The sequence below is a fragment of the Lytechinus variegatus genome, chromosome 19, assembly GCF_018143015.1.
Source record: "Lytechinus variegatus isolate NC3 chromosome 19, Lvar_3.0, whole genome shotgun sequence".
Lineage (NCBI taxonomy): Eukaryota > Metazoa > Echinodermata > Echinoidea > Temnopleuroida > Toxopneustidae > Lytechinus > Lytechinus variegatus.
In genome coordinates this window covers 7,337,498-7,357,019 of record NC_054758.1, presented here as the reverse complement: position 1 = coordinate 7,357,019, position 19,522 = coordinate 7,337,498, and the positions used below count along the sequence as shown (strand labels likewise).

General features: G+C 36.8%; 1 protein-coding gene across 1 annotated transcript; it reads right to left on the bottom strand.

Moving 5' to 3' along the window:
• Nucleotides 1-2,624: 2,624 nt before the first annotated feature.
• LOC121405731 (snaclec agglucetin subunit beta-1-like) lies at nt 2,625-18,497 on the bottom strand. The gene is made up of 6 exons (XM_041596675.1): nt 18,265-18,497; nt 15,404-15,558; nt 6,905-7,023; nt 5,499-5,623; nt 4,192-4,328; nt 2,625-3,016 (listed from the first exon to the last, which is right to left on the bottom strand). Exons 1-6 carry the CDS (start codon nt 18,377-18,379, stop codon nt 2,891-2,893), a joined length of 777 nt encoding a protein of 258 aa, XP_041452609.1. The 5' UTR covers nt 18,380-18,497; the 3' UTR covers nt 2,625-2,890.
• Between the last annotated feature and the right edge of the window lie 1,025 nt (nt 18,498-19,522).

Genomic DNA, 19,522 nt, shown 5'->3' with positions numbered 1-19,522 from the left:
TTGGTTATATAAGTTGTTGTGATAACTGATCATCATTCATGGGGGGGGGGGGGGGTGTGACTTACAAAATCACAAAAACTATGCAGGAAACCTTTTTATTTCACTTTATAAAATGCGAGAGCGCACTCAATTCCATTCAATTCTTTATTCCATTTCCATTCAAAACATAATACAAAGTAATATAAAGTAATACAAATCTATAACAATTTTACAGACGAGCATTTTTACTTCGTAAAACAAAAAAAACACAGTATAATATTGAGCATAAATGGAAATGAGGGGGGTCCACTAAAAAGCAAAGCTTGCTAAGTGTGGCTCCCCCCTTTACGGTTACACTTCGTAATTCCGAAGGTTCGTAGTTCCGAAACACGTAAATTGCCTATAACTCGATGTTCGTTAATCCGAAAACGTAAAAGTGTTCGTTAATCCGAACATTTGCGGCGTTATTCCGAAGATTCGATAATTCGAAAACGAAATAAGGTTCGTTAGTCCAAAAATGAAATAAGGTTCGTTAATCATTTCGTTTTCGGACTAACGAACCTTCGGAATTACGAACCTCACTTCGTTTTCGGATTAACGAACCTTTGGGATTACGAACTTCACTTCGTTTTCGGACTAACGAACCTTCGGAATTACGAACCTTCGGAAATACGAACCTATGGAATAACGAACCTTCGGAATATCCGAACCGTCGGAATAACGAAGCTTCGGAATTACGAATGTATGCGTTATTAACAGCTTAGTCGCTTCGCTTTTGAAATTCCTCCAAAATAACTACTAAAGATCAAGTGAAAGAGGTTGACAAATTGATTTGAAAAAGATTAAAAGCAAAAATATTTGTTAAGCCCCTCTAGGTATGAATCCTTAAAAGTAATGTAACAGAGATGGATGACAAACCAAGGAGGCAGCATTTCGAGATCCATTCACCAACCAAACAAAACCAATCAAAGAAGCAAGACGCTGAAATCCTCCTCGTCAGAATCCATCGTATTCTTAAGACTCGCTTTGATTCTCACAAAAAAAATCTCTCTCGATCATTGTATACCGTGTGAAAAAAAAACAAGAAGAATATGTGAAGAATGACGCATCAAAATTTAAACCCGCAGCTACAGATGAAAAATTATTACATTTGCGTTTTGAAAAGGAATCTTTTATATAAAATGTTTGTTGAAATTCTTGAAGAGAATAAGTATATCGCTAATCAAAAGTTGGCACGAATATAAATCCCTTGGTAAATACAAGCAAGACTCATTTTATAAATGTGTTGGAAACTGATTTACTATGGTAATAACAAATAGGACGGGGTATTATCAGCCTCAGCGATATTCCTTTTCCGCGCCTTATTGCTTCGTATTTTCTCTTAATTCTTTTTTATTTGCGCCTCCTCTCCCATTTTTTGCGCCACCTGAAAGTGGCGCCCGGGGCACGAGCCCCCATTGTGCCCGCTAGATACGCCACTGCTTGGATGACCAGGAGGTATTCTTTGCAGCGATGTAAATTTTGATTTGTGCCAAATTACGGCATAACTGTAGTGAATGACACCAGATTTCAATATGATGTCATAATCCTATAAGGGTACCTTGCACTAACAACGCACCTTTTCAGTAATTTACATTATATTGTTTAATAAGCACGTTTTAGTATCAATTCACAAGTCAGTTTCATTGAAAATGGATTAGCAAGTATGTTTGCGAGCTCATCTAGGATTTTGACACCATTGGCATCTGGATTATTTCATTTAATGTAACATTGCCTTACAAGTCCAAATTTATATCACTGCAATAGATAGACCTACCTACTGATTTTCGACGCGTGAAGACTTATGGTATCATTTTTTTTTTTTTGGGGGGGGGTAGAAGATAGAGGAGTGCCGGGCTACATGTAATTCACCCTATATAGTCACTACGTGACTTTCCCCCTTTGCTCTGATTGGATATAAGTTTTGTTGATGGTGTAATGTGAACGTACTCAAAAGTAGCAACATATCTTGGCGAGAGGCCATGCGCTCGAAATTCCAGAAAATTACGGCGAATCGTCCATTTCGGGGCCATTTTGTAGAAGCAAATTTCTTGTTTTTTCTACAAACACTCATGAATGCAATTCGTATGTGTTTTTGTTAGAAAGGTGTGATATTTGCTTACCGAAATATACCTTTCATACTTCAACATAAGTTGTACATTTTGCGATGAACAAGAGAAAATAATTTTTCTGCCCGTAAGGCACGTTCGCTCCCGTATACATTCGTAATTCCGAAGCTCATAATTCGTTATTCCGAAGGTTCGAATATTCCGAAGGTTCGTTAATCCGAAAGCGAAATAAGGTTCGTTGTTCCGACGGTTCGACAATCCGAAAACGAAATGAGGTTCGTTGTTCCGAAGGTTCGCTAATCCGAAAACGAAATAAGTTTCGTTGTTCCGAAGGATCGTTTATCCGAAAACGAAATGAGGTTCGTTGTTAATTTCGTTTTTGGACTAACGAACCTTCGGAATTACGAACCTCATTTCGTTTTCAGACTAACGAACCTTCGGAATTACGAACCTCATTTCGTTTTGAGACTAACGAACCTTCGAAATTACGACTCTCATTTCCTTTTCGAATTAATGAAACCTTCGGAATTACGCCACAAATGTTCGGATTAACGGACCCTTTTTCGTTTTCGGATAAACGAACATCGAGGTATGGGCAATTTATTCGCCAAAATTAATCGGAATATGTTAGAATTTGAATTCTATCAGAATTTATAACACGAGTAAAATTATTGTTTCCGGAAGAATTTTCCACTGACTATTAATTTTACAAGAAAATAAACTAGTGGCGATATATTGCCATAACTTCTGGAACAATACAGTATTGTTTGTTTGGACCACATAATGTAGATTGAAAAAAAATGTTATACTCGCCTTAGTTGAGTACCATCGCTCCAGGTAAATTGGTCGCTGTCTGAGCTTTGACTCAGCCCAAACCAGTAACAATGAGCAGTTGAAAGGGCTGGTGATACAACCTCTGTAAGGAACATCTGTGAGACAAATTATCACAATATTCAATCAAAAGATATGCCAGGCATTTTGTGCCCCCCCCCCCGTAAGTCAGTTTCAAATTAATTCAGACTTGTGCACTGTACAGAATATAGCTCACATTCATCTACTGAATAATCAAAATATGATTCGTTGATAATTTGATTTTAACTTGCTAAGTGCCATCATTTAAAATGAAGATCCAGTCAGATCTTAATTCTGCAAGGTACTATCTTTTAATCAGAACAAGCTTGACCAGCATTCAAATATACACTCTAAATGTCTTGGTACTATTGCAAAAATGATTTGTCACTATGTTTTCTGAAGTATAAAATAACAGTATTTCTTTTGCCTTTTTTGTATTAGTGGCGGACCCGTGGGATCAAACAAATGAATAGGGCTTGTCTAGAACAGCGATTCTCAACTTTTTTTTTTTTTTTACTCGAGGACCACTTTGACTCTCGTATTGTTTTCGAGGTCCACCTACCAAAATCGCAAAATTTTAAGAAAAATTCAATTTTGATGAAAAAATGTGTCAAGTAATTTGAACACAAAGCTCTGAAGCACATTCGAAACAGTTTGAGAACTAATCTGCATCGCAGATGTCCGGTGTATGGGAGAATATCAACTACATACACAATGTGCATATGCACATGAGGTTTACATCAAGGTTAGATCGAAAACATCATGTAGAATAGTTTGCATGTGCATGCTTGATACTAAAATAATGTACTTTCGTTTTGTTTGACCCACTTAGACCGGCTTATACTAATCAGTCGGGTCGCGTGCGCGTGCGAAATCACTCGGGTTTTGGATTTCGACGCGATTTTTTTTTCTGTGTCTCCAATGCGACAAAACGATGGGAAATAAAATGAAACCTAAATTCGAGTTTCGTTTTAAGATGGCAAGTGCCTTAAATAAAATGTACTGGACTACCTCAGACCGATCGGACAAAACATTTTAACATGTTCCGACAGGTATGCGTATGTGCAGTTTTTCCCCTACTTTTTTCTCTCTCTAGAGCTTATCGCGGCCCACCTGAGATTGTTTCGCAGCCAACTGGTTGAGAAGAGCTGGTCTAGATCGGTATGTTGAAACAACATTTTTTTTGTCAGAGGCAACCACAACTTTAATCAACAAAACGACAAAAATCCAGAATAGCTAGGTCCATGCTTACATTAATTTCCGACGAGCTGATAATTGCCAATCTTCCACCAAGGTTGATGCACTTCGTTTCGGCTTCATCAAAAGTGGTCAATTCCCCCATGAAGCGATAAAAGTATTGCCCGAGCTGGTGCCAAGAACAGCGAGAATCTGCAAATTATAAAGCTATTTCAGTCTATTGGCCCTGATACGCATGCGTCGGGTATGCCAGCTGCCTACGACCCCTGCTTTGAGACTGCCTTCACGCCTTCAATTTGAAGCTGCTTCGAGGTTATTATACCCATCACACGATCCGAGGCAAGCAATGCAATTGTTTGTCGACACTAAGTCAGCTTTACATTCACATGATTTGACTTTCTATTGCTTGAGCTATAACTATTGTTTGCTATTTCTAGTTCAGTGGTCAAGCCGGCCTGAATTCAAGTTGTGGTGACACACATACCAATAGCATGACTGAAGCCGGTGTAAATCCACCTTCAAACCTCAAATACAGAGGGGGTCTCAGTCCTAGCCGGCGTCAGTCCGCGGCTTCTCCGACGCTAGTCCAGATTGGACCTTGTTGTTTGGAAGTGCCCTTTCCCAAAAGCTAACATATAGGGCACATGTCTCCCAATCTCTAATCAGCGCCAATCAAGATGAGTAGATTGGCGCTGATTAGAGATTGGGAGACATGTGCCCTCTATGTTAGCTTTTGGGAAAGGGCACTTCCAAACAACAAGGTCTAATCTGGACTACTCCGACGCCGGATTCAGTCGTGTATCACTACCCTATGCCAATACTCGTGTGAATAATGACTAAACACCAAACCTTCAAAAAGGACTTCCATCGGATCTTCCACATAATTTGTGATTGCATGAAGGGTAGCTCTACAACTCCCTCATTTTATTTAATACAGACTAACGTGTTATTTCTATCACGGTGACATTGGTTTATAAGCGTTATACTCATAATGTTGTGTATTTGGTTTATTATGGCCCAGGAATAGGGGCTCAGAAGAAAGTCTTACAGCCCAGTTTATTAAGTACATCACAAATAGAAAAATTGTTCTTGCCACTCGTACATGTCGTAACAATCTTCTATTCTCCAAGTTGCCAATCTGAAATTTACAGACTTTGGCAATTTTTAAACACACATAGTTATCATCTTATTCCTTGTCTGCTTTCTTTCAAACTTTCTCAATTTGGATTATTTTATATTTCCCCTTCCATAAAGATGATGACAAAAAAATAAGCCATTTATTGCTACCAGCATTAGATTTCCCTTAAAGATCAGCAAGATTGCACGAAAATGTCAAATTGGCAACTTTTAATTACAGATTACCCGCAGGACGTTGACAAATGAAGCTCGACTGGGAAGCACAATCGCTATCAAACCACTGTCCAGAATGGTTCGGTGATATTTTGATGCAATTTCCTTGTTGTGGTAGTGACACAAAGTTTGTATACCTTTTAAAGATAAAGAAGAAGAAAAGGTTGGTATGAATTTATCAGGGACCGCGGTTCCATTAAACATTTTGCAATAACAAAATGACTACTTAAACCATGATTTTCAAATGAGCTTTTAAACGAAATTGACGTTGATAACTTATGCAAAATTATCTTCGATTGAACGTTTTCGCAAAGAATTGAGATTCGGATTGCCAGCTGGTTGACGGTTGAAAATTGGTCCAATGCCATTTGATCCAATTCCAACGTCGTTTAACATCTTTTGGTCAATTCGCATAATATTCTGTTTATCGAAAATTCCGTCGAATGACCACAAATTCCTATATTCAAGTTCCCAATTAACCGTTTTGTCCATTAACAGTTTGCATTGTACCCAAAGAGAATTTCGTCCAATGTCCAAATGGTCAAATATTCACCATATTCGCCCTCACCTGCCAATCAATCATTTTGTTTAATGACAAAATGGAACACTATTGTCAATCGAGCGTTTCGTCCAATGACCATGTCTACACCTAATTTTGTCTAAAAAACACTCAATCTCTAAGCCACCTCGTCCATTGTGCTTCTGTCCAAAAACATTACGTCTGAAATAGTTCGTCCATTGACCGGCTGGCCCAATAGTAATAATGTCTTGTATCCATGTAGTCCAATTTCAATTTTGTCTCATATCCATAATGGTCTAAAGTGGAATAGACCTAAATGTTTGCGGTCAGAAGGTCGGCGCCTCTTTGCATAAGCCAGTTCACGGTTAGCTCATGATCAACTTTTCTCAAATTACCTTTTGTGATTTTTCATTCGGATAAGCACTATCATTTTCAAATGTAGATGTTGCGTAAGCTTTACCGGTAGAGTATTCAAATTCTAAGAACAAAAAGCATTGTACAGGCCAGGTGACTAGAATAGTACATCAGGGATAAAGTTTGGAAATCTGTTTTATTGTCTGCCTTTTCCACATTTGACTATTGTTTACTCTACTGTCAAATACCAGTGATTATGAAGGCTCTATTTAGTACTCTTCAGCTTGGATGTGATAAATGAATAGGAATACATAAAAAAATCATCAAATCGCAAATGTCTATTTCAGTGAATTTGAAAGCCACCTTTATGGTTTATGCTCGTGCGCAGTTTACAATCGTGAACAGGCTTATTGGCGCGAACTGGCACCTACTGGCGTCAACTAGCGCCGCGGCGCTGGTTGACGCCAGTAGGTGCGCCGGCCAGTGGACTCCGAGCATGGCATGCTGCTAATTGACTCATATATGAAAATGCTTTGTGACTTACCCTGATTCTTGCAGGTCGACGTTATTAACCCACGTGAAGATGCCATCATTATCCATATCATTCAGGCCAATCCAGTAGGTGAACACAGACAATTTGTTGGTAAAAGTATTCAAGAATGCCTATCAAAATGTAAAAGCGATAATACGCTATAAAAGTGGGAGCAAACCGACCAACACTTTGTTGGTCCCTCATACTCATGGCCTTTTCACACGTAAATCTTGAATCATCACTGTAATGATGATTGCTCTTGTAATCGTGACTGTGATTGGCGTTTGTGATTCTAAACATGTTCTCATTTGGTTTCACACGTGCTAAATATTTGCCATTAGCCTTATTTTTCACTGGAATCATCATTCAAATTACGATTTCTTAAAACCTTTTTACAGTGTGAAAGAGCGGTATATGTGTTATTAACAGCTAGTCTTTAAAAGTATTCATGTTGAGATAACCATCAGTAGAGAATGAAATAGCCGATAACTGTTATACAGGAAAACTAAAATGTGAGGAATTAGTCTTGTTTGCTACCTGGTCACATAATTAGCGTAGTATGAATGTATTCAGAGGTGAATTCGTGTTTTATTATTTAAGTGGGCCTGACCCGCTCTTTCACACGGTAAAACAAATCGTAATTTGAATGACGATTCCAGTGAAAAATAATGCTATTGACGAATATTTAGCACGTGTGAAACCAAACTAGAACATGATTACACTCACGATTACAATTGCGATCATCATTTGGTCAAGATTCACGTGTGAAAAGGCCCTATATAACAAAACTTCACAGCTCAGAAAGTTGCATTATGCTGGTCTGGACTCCGTAACACAAAGATTAGCGATCAATCGCTAAATGAACTGACCAATCAATATCAATGTTACACGCGCATTTGGTTCAAAATACTGACCAGGAACCAATTAGTGCGGTTCTTTCATATTTGCAAACCTTTGTGTTACGATGCCCAGATGTGAGTAGTTGAGGACCTGAGGCATGTGAGGTGGCGCTATTAAACGGATGGTGGGGGCTGAAAATATTTATATCTTTAATACATAGAGTAGAATTCACTGAGCCAAATGCCGACAATTTCATCAAAATCGGATAATAAATAATAGAGTTATTGAAATTTGAAATTTAGCAAAATTTTGTGACAACAGTCGTCATGAATATTAGGTGGGCTGATGATGTCACATCTCCACTTTCCGTTTTCTTATGCTATTACATAAAATCATATTTTTCATTATTTCATACTTGTGTGAATAATATGCCTCCCTTATAATGGAATAAGTTGCAGCAATGAATATCTAATGCACTAAATCAGTTGTCAATCCGATATTTCTAGTTCTTGGGGGAAAAAGATTGAATAAACCTAATTTCATATAATAAAATACAAAATATCAAGTGGATATTTGACATCATCAGCCCACCTAATGAATATTTATGACGACTTTTTTCACAAAAGCTCAGTGAATTGTACTGTATTTATTAAACTATAAATACTTTCAGCCCGGACCATCCCTTTAAGGCTGTCGGTTCGTTTCCTTTTGAATGAATAGGTTCATTAAAGGGGAAGTTCACCCTGACAAAAAGTTTATTGTAAAAATAGCAGAAAAAAATAATAAAAAATATTGCCGAAGGTTTGAGAAAAATTCATCAAATAATTAAAAAGTTATTAGAATTTCAATTATTTGATTTGTGACGTCATATGCGAGCAGCATTCCTACATAGCGAATGGTAAAAAATCAATGAAATGTCATTTTCTCAGAAAATTGAAAATGGTTTTCACTGTAACTTTTGTATATCAATAGAGAAATCATTTCACACCCGATCATGAAAAGAAAACAAAATTAAGTCGTCAGGAACCATACAAAATTTGAAATTCATACATTTTATATTACATACCACATGGGGCAGCTGCTCGTTTATGACGTCACAAATCCCAAATTTTGAACTCTAATAACTTTCTTACTCATTAACAGATTTTCCTCAAACCTTCACCAATATATTTTACTATTTTTTCTACTATTTTTACAACAAAGTTTTCTTCAGGGTGAACTTCCCCTTTAACCCTAAGACGTACACAGCTTTCACGAGGTCAAATTTAATCTTCCATTCCTCCTCAAATTTGCAACAACCCGTAATTCATATTAATTTCATACTTAAAAAGAGAGAAAATATTTCAATATTTGTATTCATTGTAACGATATTTCGATAGGATGTCTTTTTAGCAAAATCTGGTATAGGGACCGTAAAAGCAAACAAAAAAGTTTGAGTCAAATGATAAAAAGTATGCCGGGAAATAACTTGAAAGAAATTATCAATGAAGGACCGCATTTACAATGGTGATTTTTTAGTGTGTAATGATTAGCTCAAGCTAAACTGCTTTTATTTAGAAACGCTATCACATACGAAGTTCTCAGTACTTGTTTGTCCTTCTAACCATATTCACTCTGTTATCTAGGTGTTAACACAACAGTTCTAGGGATGGGGTTGGGCCGAGGAACCAAAATTATACTCAATTTGCAAAGCAAGCGTTAAATTGGGCAGCGCTGCAACTTTTTGGTAAGAATTGCATTGAACTTGTCTTTGTTTCTTTTCCAAGAGCAATAATTTGTTGACTGGACAGTTTCAGGATATAATCTCTGTCTGTAGCTCTCTCTCTCATATCCAATTATTAAATTTGGAAAGGTAGTGCTTAAAGTTTCTCTCTTAAAAAAAAACCCCACTAAATACATTACCGATAAAGGGCGCTATATCCACAATTAGACAGGGGGTGGAAACTCCGCTTCTGCATCCGGTCAGACATGGGGAAATTTTGGAAGGTCAAAAGTGCACACTGCTCCCATTTTTCGCGTACAAGGCTATGGACACCGCAACTTCATGGCACACCAGCGAAACAGAGGCGTGGTCATAAATTGGCCTGCGCGCACAGCGTAAAAATATGCAAATAAGCAAATTGTCACAAATTAGCATAATACGCGACGTGATTGAATATGAAATGTATTCATAGAGCTGCGTCTTTGGTAAATTCATGTCATTGATCATTCCCCCGTTCACCCCCCTCAAGGTATTCAGTTGTTTATTCATCTTTTCTTGTTTACATATTTTTTATTCTTTCGCGATTATTACTACATCAATTAATTCCCTTATTTATTTGCTAGATATTTCCCTGGAAGACATTTTGGAAGCTTACAAGAGATTCATTAGTAGGATTGAACTTAAGGGATCTGCTTGCTCTATTGGTGTTCATCACTGCCCATTATTTTCATTACACATCATGAATAGCCACAAATATTTGCTTATTATTAATTTTTTTTGGGGGGTGGGGTAAATACTTAAAATGATGAGAAAAATCTGAGCAAGAGAGCAATCAGGTCATTTTGTCTTTATTTTGAAATTGAAATGAACAATCTGGTGCAAATCTTATGAAGATTTTTTTTTTAAAGTCTGAGTTTGGGATGGGAGCAAAAGAGAGCCCAGTACCCCCCCCCCCATGTATTTGCTCTCATCAAGGCTTTCTTAAAGGTCACTTCCAAATAAAATAAAAATTTTGTACCTGCCCACCCCCTATATTTCTCTATCGATTCCACCCCCCCCCCCCTCTCTCTCTTCCACACACACACATTCCACATAATCATGTGAGCAAACAATTATTCTCATTTCATTTTAATTCCTATCCCACTTTTAAATCAAACTCATTCATGTCTTTAATTCGGCTGCACCTGAATGTCACAGTATGCCATGTTGCAATGGCTTTTATGGGCTATCTTGCCACGCATGTTATTTTGATACTAAATACCTGTTGTACTAGTATTATACCCATGGATACCCGACATACAGAATCAATCAATCAATCAGTAGCACTATCATATTCCAGTCATATAGAAGTAATCTTCAGTGCCATTTCATCACAACACAGTTTGGTAGCAATAACATCATCATCACATATCTTTCACGGAATATAAATTGGTGGATTAATTAAATCACGAATATCAAGATTAGAAAGTAATATTTCAAATTAAAATGTTTATTAATTAATAAATTTTTGAATACATGATAAAAATATTTTTTCTCTTTTTTCTCACCAAAGCATCAAATTACATCAGCAAAATGCCTATAATGAGTGCAAAAGAAATTGCAAGGATATTACAAGAGACGGGGTGTATTTTTTTGGTAAAATCTAGAGAAAAAAAATAGAAAAAAAATAAGTATGTATATTCACTTATATAAGGGGGGCATCAAGGATGCCATTAATAAAAAGATTATCGATATACCTCTCAAAGTCAGTTACTCAAATATCAAATCATTATTTTAGCATTTGCTGACAAGAAATAGCCTGCTAATCTAATCGGGGACACTTCATAAAAAAGGGGAGCACATTGCCACATTTCTCTAAAGAGTGCCTTCCCAAATCTGCACATTAGAAAATCAGTAACAAAGTTGCTTATTGTCTATTGTTGGGAAGTGCTGCTAGAGCTGTGTTCTATTTCCAACAAATTCTTTTATTTTCAGAGCTAATCTAGTTCATTATATGGGACATCGACAATACAGTGTTACAAAAACAAAGAGATTAAAAACGAAAAAAAATAGTACAACTTTTCACTTCCCCAGAAAATGAATTCAACAGCTTAATGTCCAGCAATACATAGAGGTTCTTGTTTCATAAAGACTTCAATTATGGTAAATTGGCCCCAAATGTAACTAGCAACTAGCATGGGAACCCCAATTTTGATCTGTTGCTTTAATGTTTCCATAGTAATTACCAGAATTTCAAAGTTAGAATAGTAGTTAGTCTTAAAGGGGAGGTTTACCCTGACAAAAAGTTTATTGTAAAAACTGTAGAAAAAATAGAATAAAAAATATTGCCAAAGGTTTGAGAAAAATTCATCAAATAATTAAAAGATATTAGAATTTCAATTATTTGATTTGTGACGTCATATGCGAGCAGCATTCATACATAGCGAATGGTAAAAAATCAAATAAATGTAATTTTCTCAGAAAATTGAAAATGGTTTTCACTCTACCTTTTGTGTATCAATTGACAAATCATTTCATACCCGATCATGAATAGAAAACAAAATTAGGTCATCAGGAACCATACAAAATTTGAAATTCATACATTTTATATTACATAACACATGGGGCAGCTGCTCGTCTACTATGACGTCACAAATCCAAAGCTTTGAACTCTAATAACTTTCTTACTTTTTAACGGATTTTCCTGAAACCTTCACCAATGTTTTTTTACTAATTTTTCTGCTATTTTTACAACAAAGTTTTCTTCAGGGTGAACTTCCCCTTTAATGAATTGGGGTCCTGGACTGAGAGTGATTTCTTCGCCCTTTGTTCTGTCACATTGTTTTTATTATGCACATTTTTTCAATGAAAATCCATTATTTCTTATCACCTTTATATGTCTGTAGGCATGTATGTTACATAGCCCAGACCTCAGTAAAGGTCCATTCTGCATTGTTTAGATAACCAGAATACAACCTATCCCTTTCAAACTACTAATATTATTCAAAGTGCTTTCACTACCAGTATAAGTACTACATGTAGATGATTAGAACATTGATAAGGGGGGGGGGGGGATAAGTGTGCCCTTTGGAAAAATATTTTAATCTTGTGTGAAACCTATGGACCTAAATATTTATACTCCAATTATTTTTTTTTCAACAGATGTGTAGTTTAAGCAGCATTCAATATGTATTGACACATTTATTTAAATTCATTCAAGTTTTTAAATCTGTAATTGCAATGAAGAAACTGCTTGTTATGAACCTGGCCTTCATATTTCTTCTTGATCTGCCCTGGTGATACTCAAACTGCTTGTGAAACCTGCATAGTAAACAAAAAGAGAAAGGAACAAAATGAGCTGCTGATATAAATTATTCTTACTCATCTAGTCCAGTTTATTTAGAAGTTTTAAACTTTTTATGAGCCCCTACTCTTCCATGCAATATTATTTAGAAAATGCACATGTAGTAACTTATGTTGCCAGATAAAAATCATAGATCACTATTATAGATCATTATTCATATAACTTTTTTTTATTAAGTGTGAAAACCCATTCAAATATATATATCGAAAGATTAATCTCAATATTTTGTCCTTTTATTTCTGTCTTCAGAGTAACTGAGTTTTAAAGTGAATTTATGTATGATTAATATAGCTAAGAGACATGGACAAGAAGTATGCATTGATGATAATGGAAATACTGGTGAATTTGAATCCAAAAGAACATTATCTCATCATGGAGCTTTACTTTATGGGATAACATGATTCAGAAAAAAATAGTTTTTTTTATATTTTTATGAAAACAAGCATACCTGGCAAGCTTTTAGATCAGATATCCTGTTACTCATCAGATTGTACCTCTTGGTGATGTGCAAATGGTATTTGACTTTGTACTTCTGACTAGGCTGGGACTGCTAAGAACTGGAACCCATTGGATCTGCAATTCAATATACATACAATACTTTACAGTTAAACATTTCAAAAGTGATAAACAAAATTCCTCTCTTAAAACAATTTTTTCAGAGTTCCAGCTTTCAAAATTCCCAACACCAAAAAAAGCAGGTCTTGACCAAAAACTAAATGGTTCAAGCATACGCGGCCTACTATAGTGAGGTCTTTTGTCAATCTTCAATATATATATACACCAAGCCAGCTTTGACAGATGTAGGATAATTATCGTTTGTGTAATGATATGGCTCTCGCTCATTCATCAGTGCGAGACAATCGTTAATTTTTTTGCACTCGTCTATAAACATGTCTGATTTGAATCTCTACATTAAGTGAGTTCCTCTTTAAGTTTGATTTTTATTTTAAAAAAGGTTTAGCTCACTTGCTGGCAGGTTTAAATGACCCTTTGCCTTTCACCACAAATATCAAGTGAGGACAATAAAGATAAATCAATTGGATCAGCTGCTCTCTCTGCTTAGCCTTATACTTAAACAATTCAAAATAGGGCACTATATATTTTCTCAACCTTTCCAAAAAACAATTGAGCAGTTTGAACCCTGACAAATAAATGTTGCCCCCCCCAAAAAAAAAAAGAATCATTAAACTCCGTTGCTAGGCTAATTATATTTTAGTCCAATGGTCCAGCCAGGAACTAAAATAAAGTTAACTTAAATCTTTGTAGAAAAAAAGTCAAACCAGACAGATCTAGAATTTTATTTTTTTAAATCTATGTTCAAGTTAGACCTATCCTAGGGCCTTACTTTTATTTAAAAAAAGAAAAACGTTAATATCTGTCTCAAATCATTCCATGAGCATGGCAAAATCTACCAATATCATTCCAAACAGATTCAGTTTATTTAGATTTAATTTCGTTTCATTTTAAATGCAGATAATTATATTGAAATAGCGGTGTCGAAAAATCAGTACTAGGCCCATGGCCTATAACTTCAAATTTCAACTCAAGCTTGTTTGACAATTAATTTCCAACACCTAATGACCTAGCCTACATCGGCAATTTCGCAGCCGGCTGGCACCGGCGATATCAAAGTCCGCATCCCGCTCTGGCTATATGGTACGGTACCGTATTTGGCTTAATTTGATGCAGCTTTGCCGTTAAACAAGTCCACATCTACCCCTGATATTTGACAATAAGAACTGAAATACAGATTTAATAAGGGCGGACATGAAGCATCCCAATTAACAAACTTAGTTCTACGAAGAACTATGTTATTTTCTGAGAAAATATGTCAGTCAGATTTCAGACTAATTTAGGATCAGGACAGGAAAAAGAAATGGAAATATGGAAATTGTGGTTTGCGTTGTAAACTGCACGTAAAGCCATGCATGCGACGCCGAACCCCAGCAAACACACTACAATTTCAACTAGGATCAAAGTAAGGAATTGAACTTAACTTACTTTTATTCCTATGGAATGTCATTAGATTGATATTAATGTTTCCTCCAAGATTTTCTGCTCCTTTGAAGTTCACTCAGAAATCATGATTTCGAACATCAATTCTAAAAACAGATAATTAGACTTGCTATTGTATTTGAAAAAGTTGAATTTCGCAGAATCAAAAAGAACGACACTTCGCACAGATATCGTAGGGAATTGTGGGACGGAAAAAAATGTTTAATGCATGAGACATGAATAAAACATTAGCGTTTTATCCAATCATACAAGTGCATTGTGCGTATTTTGACGTCATTACTCATGAATTAAACATTGACCTTCCAAAATCAACCTTCAAATTGGATAAATGGCAGCCATGTTTGTTATGTACAAAACCTATGGAAAATCAAAAACGCGCAAAAAGAGTTGCCTCTCTAGCTCCCTTCGGGAGCTTACGTATACGTAAGATCGTATCTCTGTGCAATTAGACTTTAACGGCTGAAACTATGCCACAATTGAATTTTACCGGAAGAAAAAAAAACATTCATTGGCCACTACCCTTTCGTGATATCTGAATATAATATTATACTCGACCCTTAAAAAATTAGACGAGCTTTAGGAACGATGAAAGAAGATGAATCAAAATTACATTTTGTTGATGGGACGTGACAACTGGGAGGTGTGCACCCTGTGATTGGCAATAAAACAGAGCGTAGTCGTAGGTGCTGTCATCATAGTGCGCGAAGAGATACTCCTTATTTTCGTACACCAACCATTCTGGCGTGTTGCATATCTGCGCATTTCCTGCATTTGAATAAGTAAAAAAACAGTGATTAGAAATTGTAATAAAACCATAGACATAATAAGCGAGGGAATGTTTTGGGGAGGAACACGAAACACGAGTTCGTCAACAAACATGACAAAGGTGATTCATTTGTATACACAACTGAGCGATGTGTGTGTGTGTGCGCGCGTGTGATTGACTTTTTACGGACGGATATCATGTATGTGGACGGTAGTCACCTTTATTCTGGCGATAGGTTGCCCAGATTAACAAATTTATATAGATATACACTAGGCAAAAAAGTTCTTGGACACTTATAAAAGTTAAAATATTCCATATAGATATTTGATTAAGGGCAAATTATTGTATGTCAACATGACCAGACAATATTCCTCTTCCAGTATGACACGACATTTTCATGTGAATAGTCATGCATGGGTGGTTAAATGCTTTAAACAATAGCAATGCCAGTAAAAGAAAATTGCTAGAAATGGATCAGTCAGTGCATGGCTGGTTACAGGCATTAAACAATAGCAATGTCAGTAAAAGAAAATTGAAAGAAAAACGATCAGTCCTTCTTTCAGTTGTGAACGTTTGTGTAGCATAAATATCCATTAAACGATAAAAGCAAACTTATAGTCAAATACCACTCTAAAAGTGAAGAGAAAGTTATCCACCTTGGGTGCATCACTATTCCACTGGAATTTTAAGTCAAAGTTAGTGTGATTAAAAAATGTCAAATTTCAGTATCTTGGCATAAGCAAAAGAAAATTATCCTTATCCTCATATCTTCTGCAGGGGTGGCGGCCCTAGTTTGACCACTCCTAGGGCGGTCTCTAACTTCATCAGTATAGCCAAATACCGCTGGTTCAACTTGAAATTGTTGTTGGTGAAACTTGGAAATATCGAGTCACTTGTCTAAATAACTTCCCAGACTGCAACATTCTTATTGCTCTTGCACGCTCTTGGTTGGAAAGCTTCATCTTGAAATTGAGTGTCCAAATGATCAATCTCATTTCGCATCTCATGATGCATCCCTAAGCATTCGATTCAAATGATAACCAGAGTCTGCTGATATTGTTGAATGTATGCCTACAGCATGGCCATGATAATTAGCAATTTCTTGCAATTTTCTTTTACTGACATTGCTTTCGTTTAAAGCATTTAACCACCCATGTATGACTGTTCACATGAAAATGTCATGTCATACTGGAAGAGGAATATTGTCTGGTCATGTTGACATACAAGGATTGTTCAAGTTTTCAAGAACTTTTTTTGCCGAGTGTATGTATAGAGAGAGAGAATTGGGGAGGGGTTTGGAGGCTTGTGCATATACGTAATAATGTTTTTCAAGAAATAGCACAAGGGTCTCTGCAAGGGTCTCGGCAGTTCGCCTTCACGAAGTTACACTCAGAGAATAATACAATCGAGATTGTCAAACACTTGAACTTGGTTTTATTTTTGACAGTTTTACGACCCATTATATTATCCTTTCTTATACCCTTCTTTTCTTTTATTTGCTCTTATTTCCATTTTCCTTGTTGCCCTTTTGCCACTCTGGGAGAAATAATGGCCAAACTCGGATTTCCAAACTTATGTACGCTACGGTGCTTAAAACTTGGTATGCTATCATATTATTACTACAGCTGTAGCTGAGCCGTCATGTAGGCAGTAAACCGTTCAAGGAATAAATCATCGGGTACCCATCCACCTCACACATCTTTGTCGAGTGCAGCACAATGTGGGTAACTTTCTACCGGAAGGAAACACGCCATGGTTGGGATTCGAATTCATGTCCCTCTGGTTGAAAGACAAGAGCCGTGACCACTAGACCACGACGCCCCCGCAATATATCCCCATAGATCAGACGGTCTTGTGTCCAGGGGCCGGAACACAATGCTTGTCAATGATTGTAGAGCATTTTTTACGATCGATTGCATTGACTACAATGTACAATCAATCGTAAAAATCAGGCGTACGATTAATTGCTAACCTTTTTGTTACGGGAAAAATATCCCACCGAGGCAATAACGCCGTTTAGCAAGGAATCAACCCACTCTTGACCACTATTTCCCAAGGTGTAGGCTATTGAGAACCTGGTAGAACTCAGATGTGAACGTCGTTGTCGTTGGCCGTCACACTTAGGCTTATTTGATATCAAGCAGAATATCAACCGGAATGAAATCAGTGCTCGTCCACCAGCTCGGCAAGTTTTTCTCCCCCATGTCAGCTTCCACAATGAGTTCAATATGTTTCGGATGTTGCTAGAATGCATTCAGAATTAAGAATGTACCTATAACACCGTTTGATAGTCTTTCCGCTTCGAATGCAACTCAAAATGTTAACATGGTCAAACCTATTCGGAATGAGTGTGAAGGGGCCTTTACTTTAGGAATTAAGTATTTACTGTCCATTTCTGGAATATTCCACATGTATAGGGATTGTGCATAAATCGTTTTTGGCGGTTAAGTCAAAATGCAACGACAACGGGGTGATGGCATTTATGTTTAGTGCTCAGAAGCGCCGTTCTGATCTGGCAAGCACTCAATAAAGCAGATATCATTACATGTATTTATTATTGACTACATTCCCGACAAGCACCCCCGAAAATAATTAAACGAGAAATTGTAGGGGGCCTATATGTACAAACATGGACCTACTAGGTCCTTGGTACAAATGTCACTTTCTTGAAACCATGGACCTGCTAGGTCCATGCTGAAACTAACCTTGAATTGTAAACAGACACAGAATTGATAGGAGAACCCACACTGACGTAGTAATGGCAGCGAAAAGAGATTTAACAAAATCGGCATCTCTGCAGAAACCCTTCATTATCATCATGTTCAAATCTCGTTGAGAAATAAAACATGCAAGATAAAATTCCCTCTGTAGTTTCTATCGCTGTGTATCTTATCCAGACTTTTTGAAATACAAATGATATGCGGTGTTTCGGTCTCTATTGAATTTTGACCGATATTAACCATGTTAACTAAGTTCAACTTCCTCAAACGTTCAGTATTTATTTACGTCGGATAGACAGAAATGACGAGCTGTTCATTCATGGGTGTCTAGCTTTTGTCACCAAATGTTTGGTGCTTTTTAGGGATTTTTTTGCACACTGAACGTAATAAACTCGATACAACTTTGGAATTTTGCAATGACGCCTTGAGGCCTGACGTAGACCCAGTGGGGGAGGCGTGTATTTATGATCATATTCTGTAAAATCTATTAATGGGCAGATTTTATATGTGAGTGCCCCCTCCCCAACGTTGGAATGTTCATATCTGTAGATTTTTTCTATATTTTTTCATTTTCATTAGATTATAACTTGTTATTGCATTGTCTTTTTGTATTTGGAACTCCTTTTTTCTAAAGACGAGGCGCTTTGAATTATGGCGTCATATTTTTAGAGGCATTTTCTATGGTTGATGGTTGCAATTAAAACACGACGAAATATCTTTTTTTAGGGAAAACCTATACTTTGAGTTCGAGGGAAGATTAACAATTCCTTTTTGAAATTCGATTAACAAGCATGATGTACTTGTCTAAATGACGCACCCCCCCCCCCATCGATTCCTTAAAAAACTGACAAGCTAATGTCAATAAAAAATAGAAAACACTCATCATTTCTATGAGGGAGTTTAATATTATACTGCCAAGAATTGAGCGGGAGGGGGTCATAAATAGCCATCCTATATACATGTTTTGCGAGGGCGTGTCCAGAGAATAATACCCCATTCCCAGACAAGCCCCCCCCCCCCATATCACCCCATGCACCCTTCCTAGATCTGCCCTTGCCTTTGAGGCTTCTGGTTTTGCATGACTGCAATGTAATACATTTGTATTGAATTATGACGCCTAATGCGGTGCAAGGACATAAAGCATTCATATAAGAATATTTGGTGACATTCCAAAAGACACCCGCGTGAGTGAACGGTTTGACTTTACACCTGAATAATGTACATGAATACGATTCGTATTGCT

Bases quoted from the DNA above. Each gene is read 5' to 3' on its own strand.
- LOC121405731 (XM_041596675.1), bottom strand. From the start codon at position 18,379: ATGATGATAATGAAGGGTTTCTGCAGAGATGCCGATTTTGTTAAATCT. The intron at 7,024-15,403 runs GTAATTTTGATT...ACATTTTGATAG, and splicing joins TCACGTCCCATCAACAAAAT to GCATTCTTGAATACTTTTAC. The intron at 5,624-6,904 runs GTAAGTCACAAA...TATCTTTAAAAG, and splicing joins GTCGACCTGCAAGAATCAGG to GTATACAAACTTTGTGTCAC.